Genomic DNA, 18,033 nt, shown 5'->3' on the forward strand with positions numbered 1-18,033 from the left:
CAAAACTCTGCATACTCTATGTCCTCCGTATTATAAAGCTTTTCCCTCTGATGCGTGGGAACAGGAGGGTCTCCTGGTTTGGTGTAAGCTATTCCTGTACTGCTGTTCAGGTATTCATCTTTCGGCTGATTCTTTCCCCAGCCTTGGGTAGTTTTCTCGCATGTGTATCCTGAGCAATACTTAGAAAGGTACCTGAGGGGAAACCCAGTGCTGGGCTCCAGAGTTCTTTATCTGGGGAGCTCTCTTCTTGGATTCTCTGCTCTGTCAGCTCTAGCCACCTGGTCTTTCTGGGCTTTCGGATTCATTTCCTCAACTCAAGAAGGCAGCCAGGCTCTCCCTGGATTCCTCCATCCTGTGCTGTGGCCTGGAAAGTTCTCCAGGCAGTAAGCTGGGGGCAATCCCACTGCTCTCTCATTTGCTCCCCATTTCTCGGGGCAGCCCCATCCTTTGTTGCTTCGTGTCCGGTGTCTTGAAAACCATCGTTTGATATATTTTGTCCATGTTCAACTTTTGTTTCCCTAACTCAGAGGGCAAAGCCAGCCCCATTTTGGTTGGAAATGGAAGGTCAAATTATCCAGAGTGTTTTTTAAAAAACTTTATTTTTCGGGGCACCTGGACGGCTCAGTCAGTTAAGCAGCTGCCTTTGGCTCAAATCACGATTTCGCGGTTTGTGGGTTCGAGCCCCACCTCAGGCTCTGTGCTGTCCCCGCGGAACCTGCTTCAAATCCTCTGTCCCCCCTTTCTCTCTACCCTTCCCCCATTTGTTCTTCCTCCCTCTCTCTCTCTCGCCAAAATACATAAATAAAAATAAAAAAAATAAAAATCTTATTTTTCTGGTTCTTCTCAAGAGGGTTGTTTTCATGCAGGAGGTTCTACCACAGCCAGAAGTGAAAGTGATCTTTTAATTTTATTTTTTAACGTTTGTTTATTTATTTTGAGGGTGCGGGGAGGGGCGGAGAGAGGGAGAGAGAATCCCAAGCAGGCTCCATGCTTGTCAGCACAGAGCCCGCTGTGGGGCTTGATCCCATGAACCGTGAGATCATGACCTGAGCCAAAATCCAAAGTCAACAGTTAACCGACTGAGCCACCCGGGCGCCCTGAAAGTGATCTTTTTTTTTAGTCAGGAAGGTTTTTTCCTTCCCCTGGGGGAAATGTCCTTCCTTTTGCCTGAAAGAAAGAAAGAAAGAAAGAAAGAAAGAAAGAAAGAAAGAAAGAAAGAAAGAAAGAAAGAAAAGAATCCCCCTTTCTTTGCTGCCTTCTCTGCAAACTCTTTAAATCGCTCCATGGACTTTTAGAAACAAAAGCTAGGAAGCCTTGCGTCTGCTGTTTTCTGATTTGCTGTCTAGTTCGCTAAAAGAAAATTACATAGCCATCCACCTGCTAAATGGGGGTGGGGAGAGAAGGGAAGAAAATCATAAATACATCGTAGATTTCTCTCTCAAATGTTTTCTAACCAGACATTTCTTCTGCTTCTTTTATTTGCTTCACCCTCAAGCCGAGCACATTGGGCTAGATCGCCCCCCATTATTCCACCCACTGGTGTGTGGGGAGCTGACTATGGGCCAGACTCAGAACAAGGAGGTGCAGCTTGGACCTTAAGAGCCTCGGCTCATTAGACCAACTGTGTTCAAACCCCAGCCGGGTGTTTCACTTAAGGGCGAGTGACTTCATCTGTCTAAGCCTCAGTTTCCTCATCTGTCACAGCACCTCCTGAGGGGTCCCTGTTGGCATTGGGTGTCTGAGTCTGAAAGGCAGTTTTGTGTCTTCAAAAATTTGGAGACTAAGAAACGGGCCTTAAAGCCAGCTCCTGTGCAACCGCACCCCCCACTCTTAACGCGTCCCTCCTCCCTTCGTCTCCTGGCTTTTTCCGACTCTGGCACACATTTCCTCTACGAGGGTTCGGACTCGGATGTTGAGATATGTTGCGCGCATCCTGCAGAGTCAGGGTGGACCCCCATCCAAAATTTGGCTTGAAAGTCAAGATTGGTGATGCCGCACCAAGGGGACACGAAGAGGGGTATTCCTCACATCGTGAGGTTTTCTGGGGAGAGCAGGGTCGGCTTCCTAATCTGGCCCCAAAACGGCTCGAGAGAACCAGAGGAGAGAGACACGTTTGGGGTTTTGTTGTGGTTAGTTGGTAGGGCTGGAGTGTGGGCAAGGGCTGGTATGGTTTGAACTTCTGGCCGGCACCAAAGGGGAGAGCCTCCAGGCCTTCTCCTCAGTTTACCCAATGTGGCTCAGAAGGGGAAGCCGGGGGCTGAGGCTTACAAGCTGTGAGCAGTCAGCCCCACATCGAAACGGAGTCAGATTCTATCACCCTCACAGGTTGGAGTTTGGAATTGGTCTGCCGGGCAGAGAGATGCCCCTCGTGGAGCCTTAACAGTTGTCTCTCATGTGAGACATTCTCCCACATGTGGGGCCGGGCAGAGGAGAGCGGGGAATTTGTGTATCATTTGTATGTCACAACCCGGACATCCACAATTTTAAGGTGATTTTCTATAAATGATGCTTCAGCGACGTGACCAAATCTCACTAGTTTAGTTGCCCCGGGGTGGGGAAATGCCAGATTACCAAGAGGGAAAAAAAGTAAAGAGAATATTAAAAAAAAAAAAAAAAAAAAAGTTTCATGTTTACCTCCTATCAAAAGGCAAGTTTCTCTCCTATTCCATTTAAAATAAAACTTTAAGGGGGCGCCTGGGTGGCTCAGTCGGTTAAGCGGCCGACTTCGGCTCAGGTCATGATCTCGTGGTCCGTGGGTTCGAGTCCCACGTCGGGCTCTGTGCTGACCGCTCAGAGCCTGGAGCCCGTTTCAGATTCTGTGTCTCCCTCTCTCTCTGACCCTCCCCTGTTCATGCTCTGTCTCTCTCTGTCTCAAAAATAAATGTTAAAAAAAATTAAAAAATAAAATAAAACTTTAAGGAGTGCCTGGCTGGCTCAGTTGGTGGAGGATGAGACTGTTGATCTCAGGGTTGTGAGTCTGAGCCCCACATTGAGTGTGGAGATTACCTAAAAATAAAATCTTGGGGTGGGGGGGGGCGGTGTTGGGCACCGGGATGGCTCAGAGGGTTGAGCCTCCAACTTCAGCTCAGGTCATGATCTCACGGTTCGTGAGTTCGAGCCCCGCACCAGGCTTGCTGCTGGTAGGCACAGAGCCTACTTCACATCCTCTGTCCCCCCACACCCTGCCCGTCCCTCCCCTGCTTGTGCTCTCTCTCAAAAATAAACATTTAAAAAATAAAGAAAGAAAATAAAATCTCGGGGCACCTGGGTGGCTCAGTCAGTTGAGCGTCCCATTCTTGATTTAGGCTCAGGTCATGCATGATCCCAGGGTCATGGGATCGAGCCCAGCGTCAGGCTCCTTGCTGAGCATGGAGCCCGCTTGAGACCCTCTCCCTCCCTCTGTCCCCCTCCCTTGCTTGCGTTTTCTCTCTCTGTAGCTCTCTAAAAAAATAAAAGTGAAAATATTGAAAATAAAATAACACTTTAAAATGCTCTTCGTTTTCTGCCTTTGTCAATTCTTCGTGCTAATTTTTACTTCGCTTTTGTTGTTCAGGTTTTACTGCTGCACATCCAGCACAATCCTCCTCCATTCCTTTTAAGAACCAGACTTCAACAATTCCAGAATCAGAAAAAAAGGGATTCAACAGTCAAGCCAAAAGATTTTATTATAAAAAGGTAATAACATCGTCTTAGAAACTCTGCATTTAATCTGGGTTTGAGCCTCGGGACAGGTGTGTGTGAGCCAGGCTGGTGCAGTTGTCCCTATGACCAATAGAGGGCAGTGTCACCCAAGGAGCCAATAGCCTATCTCTCCCAGTGTGCCAGAAGGTTAAGAATGAGTTGGGAAGTTATTAGCTTCAGAGAGAACGATGGCGTCTGGACTCATGGTGCCATATTGTACCCCAAACATTTTTTTAAAGAAGAAATGTATTTTATTTTATTTTATTTTCATTATTTTTTAACTTGTTTTATTTATTTATTTATTTATTTATTTATTTATTTATTTATTTATTTATTTTTATTTACATCCAAATTAGTTAGCACATAGTGCAACAATGATTTCAGGAGTAGATTCCTTAGTGCCCCTTAGCCATTTAGCCCATCCCCCCTCCCACAACCCCTCCAGCAACCCTCTGTTTGTTCTCTATATTTAAAAGTCTCTTCTGTTTTGTCCCCCTCCCTGTTTTTACATTATTTTTGTTTCCCTTCCCTTGTGTTCATCTGTTTTGTCTCTTAAAGTCCTCATATGAGTGAAGCCATATAATTTTTGTCTTTCTCTGACTAATTTCACTTAGCATAATACCCTCCAGTTCCATCCACGTAGCTGCAAATGGCAAGATTTCATTCTTTTTGATTGCCGAGTAATACTCCATTGTCTATATATCCCACATCTTCTTTATCCATTCATCCATCGATGGACATTTGGGCTCTTTCCATACTTTGGCTATTGTTGATAGTGCTGCTATAAACACGGGGGTGCATGTGTCCCTTCGAAACAGCACACCCGTATCCCGTGGATAAATGCCTAGTAGTGCAATGCCTAGTAGTTCTATTTTTAGTTTTTTGAGGAACCTCCATACTCTCTTCCAGAGTGGCTGCACCAGCTTGCGTTCCCAAGAAGAAATGTATTTTAAAATTTATTATAAAAGTATAAAATTCAAGAATCCCAGGTATATGAAGTAAAAGGTAAAAATCCTTTTCTCTCCCTCTGGCCCCGTTCACTCTTTGTGACAGGAGAGGAAATAACAAACCTTTCTTCAAATAACATAAAAGGAAAAATAAAAGGGTCGAATAAACTTAAAACCACCTTTGTGATAAAGGCCCCCCCTTTTTTCAAACTTCCTTTAACAGTGTGTTGTTTCTGTTGCTGTATCCCCTCCCGCCCCGTTTCTCCACATATTTGTGTCTCTTTTCCTCGTTGATCTGGAAGATTCTGCATGGCTCCCCGGGCTCCTCGTGGGTCCTCAAGTAGCTTGGGATTTCATTGGCTAAAGGTTCAAGGGTCTGACGGTCTCCTCTCTCACCAGCAGGGGGCCGAAGCGCCTCACAGACATCCTTAGTCTTTAAAATCTTCATTCCTTTACTCATTTAACCAAGATCTGTAGAATAACATTCTTTTGAAGGAGTCAACATCTCAGTTACCTTTGGCCACGTGGGGGGCCTCATCAGGCCCCTTTGCCCCTCAGCCTGTTCCTCCTTTGTAAACAAGAACGCTGAATGAGAGGACGTTTAAATTCCTTTCACTTCTAACATTTTAGGATTCTAAGAAAGCAAATAATAAAGAATATAGGGTGTGTGTATAGGCTCGCGTGTGCGTGCACACACACACACGCACATTTTTAATTACTTGAAGGTTTACCTCAGAGATGATAAAGAAGATATTTGCTCAGGACTTTTCTCTCTTCTCCCTCTAGTTTCTGTGTCTGTGTTTTAACTGTCCGCCGGTCTCTGTACCTTCTGTTTGGGGTCCTGTTTGTCAAGACAGTAATAATATGTTGCCCATCTCTAGAATACTTGCAGTCCAGCCTCCAATAAAAATAGTAGCAGCCACCATTTTACTGGTCCCTTCTAGGTGTGAAAGCATTTTTAGACCATGTCCCTAATCCTCAGAACAATGCTCAAAGGGAGGGTTCATTGTCTTAATTTAACAGGAGAGGAAATCGAGGCTTAGGGGAGTTAAATGACCCACCCAAGGTCATTCAGCACAGGGCTCGGCACATAAGAGGCCCTACATAAATATTTGCTGAATCAACCTGGAAAGAATTAGACCTCAAACCCAGGTCTAGCTCACTCCAAAGCCTCATGTTGTTTCCACACACTACCACACCTCTTGCGGCCTCCAGAGCCATGCATTTGATTTATGAAAGTCAGCAGGTATGTTTCTGAAAAGGCCTTTGCCAGAACAGCCCCGGCACAAGGTAGGGAAGGATGTCAGGCAATGAGTATAGGCGCCCTTCTATGTGATCCGGTTCTCCAGACTCGCTTCCCGAAACTGAAGAGGCCGGCATTTCGAGTTAGCATTCCAACCACTGCTTTTCAGAAACGTTTCTGCTCAAGGAACCAGGGGGGCAACCAGCCAAAGCTGTAAGCAGCATCAGATACGGAAAGAAATCGCTCAGAAATTTGATTCATACTTTTCAGATGTAGTCACGTTGGTTTGACAACGTGGGAACTTTCATCTAGGTATTTGAAAGCCTTCTGTAAAAAAGTACGCAATTCTGTGGCAAGAGCACGGACGGGATCCGTAAATTAGGTTCCCTGTGTTCTGCCCTGTTAAGAGGCCGTGTGCCTTTAGACAAGTCACTTGACTTCTCTGGGCTTCGGTTTCCTCATCTGAAACACAAACAATTTGGACTATATAATCTTTTAGCTTCTTCAAGCTATAAAAACTGGAAAAAAAATTTTCTTGTTCCATGCTCATTATTCTCATTTCTCTTGAGGGAAATGGACACTGAGAAGTGAAAGATCTTGTGTAACATCACCCAACAATTTTGTGAGGCAATACAAATTAAAAACAGATTTTAAAACTCTGATGTTCACCACCCTTCTTAGGACATGAGTCATCCATACCCTGAGCCTGATCTCATAACTTGGTTGTATCCTCACATTAGTTCTGTGACCCATTTAGCCCGTCTTTGACACAGAGAATCAGTGCCTTGTGAAATGTGCACTCACCTTGTCCGTCTAACTTTGTGGGGAAACACTGCCCAGCTCATATGCCCTGTAATCAATCCTTCACGGGGCTTGGTGTCGGGACTGCAATTTAGGCTGCTAGAAATGAAGTCTGCTTCCCTGCACATTTTTACAATTATTTACAAATGTGCTGGTGACTCCGTGTGCATGAAGAGACATGCCTAATCTGGGGCAGAACGTAGCCCGGGAGGCTGATGGACATTTTCTTCCTCCACCTCCCTGTTTCTGTCTCTATTTCCCTCTGGACGGTGGTCACTGCCTTCCAGGCTGTGTAACACTAATAATATCTTTGCATCATCTTAAAAGCAAGGAGGTGGGGCGCCTGGGTGGCTCAGTCGGTGGAGCGTCCGACTTCGGCTCAGGTCACGATCTCGTGGTCCGTGAGTTCGAGCCCCGCGTCGGGCTCTGTGCCGACAGCTCAGAGCCTGGAGCCTGCTTCGCGTTCTGTGTCTCCCTCTCTCTCTCTGCCCCTCCCCCGCTCATGCCCTGTCTCTCTCTGTCAAAAATAAATAAACGTTAAAAAATTTAAAAAAAAAAAAAAAAAACAAGGACGTTATAATTGCTAGGCCCATGATTCTAAAGCCAGCTTATCCCTTCCAGGCTCAAATCGATGAATGTCAGTAGCATGCGTATACTGTATCCTCTAGAAGGGCTCACTTTAAACATACGTGTTGGGGCGCCTGGGTGGCGCAGTCGGTTAAGCGTCCGACTTCAGCCAGGTCACGATCTCGCAGTCCGTGAGTTCGAGCCCCGCGTCGGGCTCTGGGCTGATGGCTCGGAGCCTGGAGCCTGTTTCCGATTCTGTGTCTCCCTCTCTCTCTGCCCCTCCCCCGTTCATGCTCTGTCTCTCTCTGTCCCAAAAATAAATTAAAAATGTTGAAAAAAAAAAAATTAAAAAAAAAAAATAAACATACGTGTTAATTTGATAGAGAGCCTGACAGCAAATCCACCGTCCCAGTTGGAAAGCAGGCCTGTATTTAGTTTGTGTGAAATTGTAGAAAGCTAATATCATTTCATTGATTAACTTGATGAGGCACTGGGTCAGGGATGTTTTACATGTCGAGTTATTTATTTATTCATTCATTCATTCATTCATTCAGTTAGAAAGAGAGTGAGCGAGCAACCTGGGGAGAGGGGCAAAGGGAGAGAAAGAGAAGGTCAACCAGGCTCCACACTCAGTGCAGAGCCCCACACAGGGCTCGATCCCACAACCCCGGGATCATGACCTGAGCCGAAATCAAGAGTCAGATGCTCAACCGGCTGAGCCACCCAGGCGCCCCACATGTCAGGGATATTTAAACGAAAGGAAGTTCAGTTCGCAGGGGCCACCGTGTCCAAGGGGATAATTACCCCAAGTGCGCGCTCGGCTGCACGTCTGAACCACAGTAGGGTCAGCGCACGCCTCCCCACGGGGTCTGCAGTATATGTTCCCGGACATAATAGACACTTGGCTGGCACTGACCGCATGCCAGGCACCGCTCGAAGACTTTTGCATTTATTTGCCCGTTTAGTTCCCATAATCACCCTGTGAGCTGAGTCTCATCGTTATCTCTGCTTTTCAGATAATGACCCTGAGACACAAAGAGGGGTGAGTAACTTGCACGGCCAGGGTCAGGCGGGGCAAGGATGTATGCAGGTGGCAGCTCCTGGTTCCCAGACGCTGCTTCCCACGTCACCCCGGGATGGAAGCAGGGACACCCTCCTCTGAGCTCTGGACGGCCACTCTTGTGCCCCTGTCCACCTTCTGCTTCACCTGATGGTAGGGGGTGTGCCCGTCTCACCTTCACCTGTCCGGAAACCCCTGGGGTCATCGCTGTCCTTTCCTGACCCCAACACCCCTCAAAAGTGCATGGAATGAATGAGCCCAACTCCAGTCTATGCATCCCTCGCTGAGTCACGGAACACACCCCGTCCATTTTGCACTGTTTTGCTGCGGCCCCTCCATCCCATTCCTAGAGTGTGTGAACTGCTAAGAGATCGTGCTGTGTCCTTCCTTGCACCTTAGCACAAGCCCTGGTCCACAGTAGTCTTCTTATTTTTTTCTTTTAATTTTTTTAACGTTTATTTATTTTTTGAGAGACAGAAACAGAGCGCAAGCGGGGCAGGGGCAGAGAGAGAGAGAGAGAGAGTCAGAGACAGAATCTGAAGCAGCCTCCAGGCTCTGAGCTGTCAGCACAGAGCCCGACGCGGGACTCGAACCCACAGACCGCGAGATCATGACCTGAGCCGAAGCCGGCCGCTTAACCGACTGAGCCACCCAGGCGCCCCAACATCCAACTCTTGATTTCAGCTCAGGTGGTGATCTCATGGCAGTGAGTTCGAGCCCCGTGTCAGGCTCCATACTGAGCACGGAGCCTGCTTGGGATTCTCTCTCTGCCCCTCCTGCCACGCCCTCCCCCCCCCCCCCGCCCCCGCAAAGATAAACAATCTCCTCAAGAGACCTCATCCCCTTTCCTGGTTGCTCCCCCAGAGCTTCCAGGGTCCCTTCATTCTGCCATCCTCCCCCATTCTGAACAAAACTATTTTCTTGCATGAAGTACGCTCGCGGCCTCTCTCCCTTTGCAGCTGTGATCAGAGGTGTGGAAACTTTGGTGCCAGACAGAAACATATGTGGCGGGGGGTGGGGGCAGGGGTAGGGAGGGAGAGAGAGCAGAAAGGAAGAAGGCATCTTCCAAGGGACAAATCTCAGAGTCAGAGACAGTTTGAACCGGAAAGAGCTTCCGTGACCTTGAACCCCGGGCTCAGCAGAACAGCCCTTCCTGTGACAGTGTCTCGTCCTGAAGCCCACTGGTGGGCCAGGTACGGGCAGACTGCTCCTCCAAGCTGCTGCCAGCTTCCCTGGCTCCCTGTGGACGCCTGGCATGTGGCCGGAAAACCACAGATCTTGACGCCCCCACAGATGAGGGGCCTGAGGGCCGGTGCCGCGCCCCGGGGACAGAGGCCGACTCTCCCGCCGTCCAGGCGGTGCTGTCCTCTTCACTCTGGGCACATCAACCCGAGTAAAAGCTTTCTCGCTTCGATGAAGTCAGCAGGGTCGTTGGACACGTTCTCCTGAGATCTGAAGACCAGAGGCATTTGTGGGGAAAAATTGTTTCCCCAGGAGCCTAACATCCCTGTGTGATTTTGCCGGGGGCTTAACCACAGCACAGGATTCTGGTTCTACCTTAGGCACGTCCTCCTCCTGTTAGATACTTTTTTTTTTTTTTTAAGTTTGTTTATTTTGAGAGAGAGAGAGAGAGCACGAGCAAGGGAGGGACAGAAAAAGAAGGAGAGAGAGAATCCCAAGCTGAATCCCATCCGCTGACAGCGCGGAGCCTGATGCGGGGCTCGAACTCACGAACCGCGAGATCATGAGCTGAAACCAAGAGTCGGAGGCTCAACTGACTGAGCCACCCAGGCGCCCCCCCCCCCCCATTAGATCCTTTTAAGCCCCTCAGCAGGTCCCCAGTTTTCATTCCTCTTGTGCATGAACGAAACACCAGCTCGCTTCCCCAAGATAGACCAAATCAGGGTGGGACATCTTTGCAGAGTCTAAAGGCAGCTCTAGTGTGGCCTTTAGCCAATGATCCAACAGAGACTATGTTTTGTAGGCCAAGAAGCAGTTTGACGAACCGTTGATTTGAAAGTATTAATCGGACAGAATTTATGAAATCAGGACTCGAAAGCTCAGGCTGCGTAGCTGGCTGCAAGCTGTGGGACTCCAAGCTTCCTATAACCCATGGACATGTCTGGGGTGAGGAGGTCTGTGCCCTGCTCCCCATGACCTCCCTACCCTATCCCAGGGTCAAGCGAGTGGAGATCTTTGTCCCACCCTTGGCACCCGCAGAGGCTGCCTTCCGGGACTTTAATCCTTCAGAAGGGCTCTCAAAGTGCGTTTCAGCCAAACGTCACCCAGGTGTGTGTTGGGTGGAGGGATGGGAGCACATGAGCCAGTCCTCTCTTGCTTAATCCCACTCTCCAGGTCTTTAACCTCCACAGGAAGGTTCGGCTCCATTGCGGCTGGCGTGGGCAATGCAGAGGTAGGAACGAGGACGAGAGTGGCCACGCACCGGCTCTCACCCCTCTGCGTGTATTGACTCATTTAATCCTCACACTTTGGGCCGGGCCAGGGAGACCACAGGTATGACATCCGCATAGTTCTCTCAGTGCTCGATAGGCAGTTGGTAGGGCTGAGATCGATAGTTCTCTTCCCTTCTCCCTCCCCACACCCATTTTTGCTTTGCTTATTTTTGCCCTCTGGGGGTGGTCTTGGCCCAGAAACCAAGGCGGCTAAGTTCACCCCAGTTGCAGTCTGGATTCTTATTTCTGGGATCTGCTCTGAGAGGCCTCAACTCACCGAAGCCACGAAAGGTTAGTCATGTGAACTGTCATCCCAGAGGTGAAAGGTCTGACTTTTTATTGCCTGCCCAGAGAGCCATTCACCACTTCTAGCAGTCGCCGGAGAGGGCCTGAAGGCTCTGCGTTTGGACATTTCCCTCCGCGGAGCTTAGAAACCTAGCTGGGTGTCATGAGAAGGTAGCGGTGGGCTGGTAGACCAGCTGTCCCCTCCGCGAAGGGGGCAAGTTCCGATTGATAGCATTTGCCAATTTCTGTGGTGTAAAAACCCCCACCCGGGGCCACTAGCAAACCCTCTGGCATTCTAACAGTCCCCCTCTGGAGCTGCCATGGGTCAGCTCCAGCAGACTGCTGCCTGGACACCTCTTCTCAGACATTCCTTCAGAGCAAACAGGCAGCACTCTGTCCCTCCAGGCTAAGAGGTGACAGCCCTCTTCATATTTGGCCTGGCCTCCCACCAGTTTGCAACACAGCAGAATGAAAGCATGAGCTAGGTCCAGTGGGGTTGCCAGATCGAGCAAAGGAAAACGCAGGGTTTCTAGTTAATGTAGAATTTCAGATCAATGGTGAACAACTATTTTAGTATCAATATGTCCCCCCCAAACTGCGGGGGACGTACTTACACTAAGATCGTTTGTAGTTATCTGAAATTCAAACTCACCTGGGCAGGGTGGGACGGAGTAGCTTTTATCGGGCAACTCTAGCTCCTCAGACACATAGGTGCCCAGAAAATTGGTGGGAAACTGATGGCGGGCGTCGAGCGTAGCGGTAAACTAGGGGCGAGGGGTGTGCGTCTTCCTCGTTCACAGTTTAAACCTGGAAGAGTCGCGAGTACGTGTCCTGCTTCAGCTTTCCCTGGACTTAGGGACTCTCCAAGCTAAGAGGCACCCAAAGAAAGGCATGTGGCCCCATGTCTCTGATTTGCAAATAAGGAAACTGAGGCCCAGAGAGGCGATTTGCTAAAAGTCACTTGGCGGGTGTAGCAGCACCGAGACGGAATTTGCGGATTCAAAACGCAGGGGGATTTTTGTTTTTCTTCTATCCTACACCTTCTCATTTGAACATTAGTTTGGTTTAATGCTCAAGAGTAGTGGATTCTGGGGGCACCTGGGTGGCTCCGTCGGTCGAGCGTCCGACTTCAGCTCAGGTCACGATCTCACGGTCCGTGGGTTCGAGCCCCGCATCGGGCTCTGTGCTGATGGCTCAGAGCCTGGAGCCTGTTTCAGATTCTGTGTCTCCCTCTCTCTCTGCCCCTCCGCCACTCGCGCTCTGTCTCCCTCTGTCTCAAAGATAAATAAACATTAAAAAAATTAAGAAAAAAAAGAGTAGTGGATTCTGTATGTTTGGTGGAGATGGGCAAAATGGGTGAAGGGAATGAAAAGGCGCAAAATTCCAATCACAAAATAAAAAAGTCACAGGGACGTATCATACGGCATGGCAACTACCGTTAATAACACTGTATTGCATATTGGGAGGTTGCTAAGAGAGTAGATCTTAAAAGCTCTGATCACAGGGAAAAAAATCCTGTAACTGTATGGTGACAGGTGTTTATTGGACTTACCGGGTGATCACTGTCCAATGTATAAAAATATTGAATCATTACACCGTATACATGAAACTAATAGAATGTTATGTGTCAGTTATCCCTCAATCTATAAAAAAAGAGTTGACTTTGTACTAAGACCCCCTGGGTTCAAATTCAGGCTCTGACAGTCACTAGCCATGTGACCTTGGGCCTTATCTCTTTTGGTCCTGTCCTTCTGTCTTTAAATGGGGATTAAATGGGGCGCCTGGGTGGCGCAGTCGGTTAAGCGTCCGACTTCAGCCAGGTCACGATCTCGCGGTCCGTGAGTTCGAGCCCCGCGTCAGGCTCTGGGCCGATGGCTCGGAGCCTGGAGCCTGTTTCCGATTCTGTGTCTCCCTCTCTCTCTGCCCCTCCCCCGTTCATGCTCTGTCTCTCTCTGTCCCAAAAATAAATAAAAAACGTTGAAAAAAAAAATTAAAATAAATAAATAAATAAATGGGGATTAAATGAGTTACTGCGGGTGACTGGGTGACTCAGGCGGTTAAGCATCCGAGTCTCCATCTCAGGGTCATGAGTTCAAACCCTGCGCTGGGCTCCACGCTCGGTGGAGCCTACTTAAAAAAAAATCATAAAGTACTCAGGGGCGCCTGGGTGGCTCAGTTGGTTAAGTGTCTGACTCTTGATTTCTGCTCAGGTCATGATGTCACAGTCTTGAGATTGATCCCCTTGTTGGACTCCATGGTGTAGAGCCTGCTTGGGATTCTCTCTCCCCCCCTCCCCCCCGCCACTTGCTCGCTCTCTCTCTCTGTCTCTCATACACTTAAAAAAAAAAAAAGTGCTCAGAACAGTGCCTGGCACACAGTGAGTGGCCACTCAACAAATAAATGCTAGCCCTACAAACAGCCCCCTAGAAAAATCTCTTCCTTGTTTTCGGTAGCTCCTCGAATCTTCTCCCACGTGCAGGACTCGGCCTAGGGCGCTGGTGCACCTGATTCTGCTGCACGTCTCATGGCCTGCCCCATTCTCCCTGGTGATCAGACCCCGCTCTGCACCCAAGATCACCATCACCTACAAAGTGGGCATCAGTGCCCCTTCACCCACCTGCTTTAAGTGAGGCTCAAAGGATTCCCTGTGTTTAAAATTCAGCACAGAAGAACCTATTAATCTCACTGGCTGATGGCCCTATCCCAAATATTAAACCTTAATCACACACTGCTCAGGCCAGACTGGAAAGTCCTGGAAAGCCCTGGTGGCCCCTTAAGCTTTCTTTCTGCCCCGAGGAGAGTGGCAGGGACGGTGGAGACAACGAGCCTGGGTGACAGAGGTTGGGGAGAGCAAGTCTGCAGTCAGGCTGCCCGGATTTAAATCTGGGCTTCACCATTTACTAAATGTGGACCCAGTGCCTCTGGGCCTTCCTTTCCTTAAAATGGGCCTGCTAACACCCCCACTGCAAAGGGTTTGCGTTCATCATGCCCTTAGCATTGAATTCAGGTACGGCCGTGAGTAGCAGTGGGGTGTTGGATCAGTGCATCCCCACGTGCCTCGGTGTCTCCATCTGTAAAATGGGGACAGCAGCCCCTTCCTTGTCAGAGGATTAAATGAAGCAACCTTTGAAAAGCTTGTGGCATCGAGTAGGCACCCGGTAAACTCTCAAGACAACGGAACATCCTTTTCATTTCATGCCACTTGCTTGGCCAACTTCGTCAGCATATACTTCCCCCCGGTAACTTGCCTGGGAAATGAGCCGAAAGTCCAATTAGCTGCAAAAGCAGAAATGAGCTTAGAAATCAAGCGGTTGTTTATTCCTCTCTCTCAGACCTCCGTCCGTTTAGCATTTGAGCCTCGTGAGCCTGCCTCCTTTTGTTTGAGAATTAGAAAGGGACTTGTTTGGGAGGAAGGTTGTTTTTGTTTCGTTTTGCTTTGTAAACAGAAACGCTCCCTGATTTCTCCTCTGAAAGGCTGAGGAGGAAGCTGAGTCAGGTGGGTGCGGTTAACTAACAGCGGTCATCGGTCATCGGTCCCTCACCTTGGGTTTGGCGGACCCAATCAGCACACGCTGACTCACGCATCAGCTATACTTAGCAGCCCATCCTGTGCTCACTTCTCTAATGCCATGACAAAACAATAGCGTTCTTCTGGAATGCAGGGCAGCATGGTGGAGGGAGAGTCAGGGCTTTGGGGGTCCCAGACCCGGGCTGGAATTCCAACCCCAGCGCTTGGTCACTGAGACCGTGACTGGGCAGGCTAGGAAATGGAAGAGCCGCGCCGTCACCGGGAAAGTGGTGGTGCCATGAGGATTACACTGGGGCTTAGCGTGGATATAATGGATGTAAAGCTCGCAGAAGAGCACAGTGGAAATGAGTGGATCCCAGTGACACCACGTTCTCTCCCTTTCAGGATAATATCCCGGGTCCTGGCTTCTACGATGTCATTCACCGGTCTCCGGTGTTCAACAGTGTCTCGCTGTCCAAGAAAGGGACGTGCACTTTTCCCTCTATGGTGAGAACCCCCTCCTTGAGTGAGGCCACTAGCGGGATCAGTAACTTCCTTTGCTCCTTGCGTAAGTATGTGTTGGTCATCTGGTCCCTTCTCTCCAAATGCCGTGGTTCTAATTAGGAGCATAACTGCCACCTCACGTGTCACGCAAGTAAATTAGAGCCTGTGTCTTTAAGTAATTCCCCTCCCCTGCTAGACGTTGCCAGGGTGGGAAGAGAGGCCAGAGGGAGATTCAGGACCTGATCATCCACCATCAATTCTGTCATCACGGAGTGGACTAAGCAGATGTTTTCCTGAGATTTTTAGGTTCCGGGGAAAAGATCTCACTCTAATATGAGGTTTTACACCGCTTGGTCTCATTGGGTTATTCAAGATATTGAGAAATCTGATGCGGGCAAAAAGAAAGCAGGCAGCAGGCCTGAAATGCAGCGATCGTCCTCACCTCCCTATTTCCCTTCTTTGTGAAATGAGGGTCTTTATGTTGGTGGATGGCTCTAAGAATCAAGGAACTCTATGAAGGGCCAATGTCCCTGAACAGACTTGGGCAGGATTTTCTTGTTCTTTATTCGAATCTTTGTAAATTGGCAAGAAGAATAGACATAGCAAGGGAAAAGGGCCAAACTAGGGTAAGACCGGCTGAGGTAGGAAAGTGAAAAAGAAAGCAAACCCAAACTTGCATCAACGAAACATGTATGCCATCTGTCCCTTTAAAAATTAAAATACCTCAAGGAGCACTTGGGTGGCCCAGTCGGTTGAGCATCCGACTTCAGCTCAGGTCACCATCTCGTGGTTCGAGGGTTTGAGCCCCGTGTCGGGCTCTGTGCTGACAGCTCAGAGCCCGGAGCCTGCTTTGGATTCTGTCTCCCTCTCTCTCTGCCCCTCCCCTGCTTGTGCTCTGTCTCTCCGCACCCCCTCAAAAATAAACATTAAAATTTTTTTAAAAAAATTATCTCTTGCAAAGATGTATTATAATGCCTGACACTGGAATGGATTCAAAAAAAAAACAAAAAAAAACAAAAACAAAGAAAACACCACACAAAGGGTCCATTTAAGACACACTGAATGCAGCCACTTACTGGAATTTGAGTTTGGCAGAGGTGAGTACTCAAGGAGCGAGTTGACTTTGGAGCCAGCTCCCCATCAGCAAAGCCCTTGAAGTCACACATGTCCCCAGTGAGCTTACAGAGGAACCACGCCCTGCAAACAAAGAGACCTGAAAGTAATCTGCAACAGAAATGCCACCTCACGAGGCTCTGGCACCGGAGACAAGACTGAAGACCTGATCCTGACTCAGCTGTGGATGCTCGAGGACGTGGCCTCAAGCACGTCACCCTTCTGTGTCCCAGGTGCCTCATAAAAGCGGAGACTCCCTGGAGGCTCTGGGCAAATTGCAATGAGCAACATGCTCTTTGAAACTGGGAGCATTGAAAACATGCTAAATATCATGAGTGTTACCACCTGAGTCACAAACAATAGCTCGTGCAACACCTAGGTTTTCTCTGAGACATTCGTGGCCGGTCAATTCCTCCCGACTAGGCTTTGCGTGCCGTAACTTTCCAAACAACGAGGCTGGGCCGTCTGGAGGAGAAGAGGCCCAAGGGAAGGTCGGAGTGTTACGGAATCGAATCACGCCTGTCGGGTCTTTGAAACATTCAGACCAAACCCAAAAAGAACGCAGGCCCGTTGAGTGGTGCTGGCTTCCCCTCCCCGATTTGATGGATATGGGAATTTCTTTTTTTAGACATTTGGGTTCCTGGAAGCAGCCGGCAGTGGCTGGGGGAGATCTATTAGGAGATCCCACATCTCACCTAGCTTTCTGCGCGGATGCGAATTTCGTGCCTCTGTCCCCCGACTTGGTAACTTTCACGTTCGTTAGTTACCTCCTCCTTTTCCGGATCTGAAGACTCTGAAGGAATTAAAAGCAGCCCTTGTCAGAGAAAGATCTGCCTGACTGACCCCGGTCTGGCCAGGAGGAGCGCGATTGTAGGTGAGGCTGACCAAAACACTCTGTGGATCTATAAACTCTAGAAACTTCCTGATGGTTGTTGGAACCACTACACCCAACCTTTGGAGGGGACCTGTGCTCTAAGTCCAAGTAATTTAAAGAGCTTCAATAGCATATTCTAAATCTTTGTTCCAGAATTATTCATGTCACAGCAGTCAGTCTGGTGGGAGGAGACTTCCATGGCCTTTCTGTATTTGCATGGTGGCAGGAGTGGTTCTGGAAGGCCTAGTTAAAATATAGTTAGGCTTCTTTATTGTAGGACTTCTCAGGGCACTTAATATGGCGGCGGGTATTATGAATCTTCAAAATGGGAAGATGCTGTGAGACCCTCTCAAGTTTATTTGGCTCTGGAACTCTCCCCCTGCTGCTGCGACCGCCAACACTCACTTACCTTATGCACCTCGCATGCCAAGAAACACTTTGGGAAATCGTGCTTTAGAAAAACGCTCTTGCCTAATCTGTTGAGTGACTCAGGATGGAAATGCTACAGACAGTACGACCAGGGAGGGTTTCACCTTCCCACCCTCTTCCTTTGGAGTGAAGAGCAAAGAGGAAAGATGTGTCCAGCCTAGTGGGCAGAGGAGAGAGAGCATAGCGATTCTTCTTGAACTAGAACCTTCCACAGTCATTTATCGGCTGGCCAGCTTGTAAATGAAAACTTGTATTGCTTTATTCCTTTTGACCCATTCCTCTTTAAAATGAGACATCTAGGGGCGCCTGGGTGGCTCTGTCGGTTGAGCGTCCGACTTTGGCGCAGGTCATGATCTCACGGTTTGTGAGTTCGAGCCCCACGTAGGACTTGCTGCTGTCAGCGCAGAGTCCACTTTGGATCCTCTGTCTCCCTCTCTCTCTGCCCCTCCCCAACTTGCTCTTTCTCAAAAATAAATAAACATTGGGGCGCCTGGGTGGCTCAGTCGGTTGAGCGTCCGACTTCAGCTCAGGTCACGATCTCGCGGTCCGTGAGTTCGAGCCCCGTGTC

At 48.9% G+C, this 18,033-nt stretch overlaps 1 protein-coding gene across 9 annotated transcripts in view; it reads left to right on the forward strand.

Moving 5' to 3' along the window:
- The window catches only part of STPG1 (sperm tail PG-rich repeat containing 1), a 56,150-nt gene that overhangs the window by 14,657 nt on the left and 23,460 nt on the right, over positions 1-18,033 (forward strand). For 6 of the 9 annotated variants that reach the window (XM_058718623.1, XM_058718621.1, XM_058718622.1 and 3 more), the window contains 3 exons: positions 3,554-3,675; positions 10,655-10,712; positions 14,951-15,052. In XM_058718623.1, the coding sequence (XP_058574606.1) occupies positions 3,554-3,675; positions 10,655-10,712; positions 14,951-15,052 (282 nt within the window). The remainder of the gene's footprint in view (positions 1-3,553; positions 3,676-10,654; positions 10,713-14,950; positions 15,053-18,033) is intronic. The other 3 variants (XM_058718627.1, XM_058718626.1, XM_058718628.1) reach the window with 2 other exon arrangements.

This window comes from Neofelis nebulosa, chromosome 2, assembly GCF_028018385.1.
Source record: "Neofelis nebulosa isolate mNeoNeb1 chromosome 2, mNeoNeb1.pri, whole genome shotgun sequence".
NCBI classification, from domain to species: domain Eukaryota; kingdom Metazoa; phylum Chordata; class Mammalia; order Carnivora; family Felidae; genus Neofelis; species Neofelis nebulosa.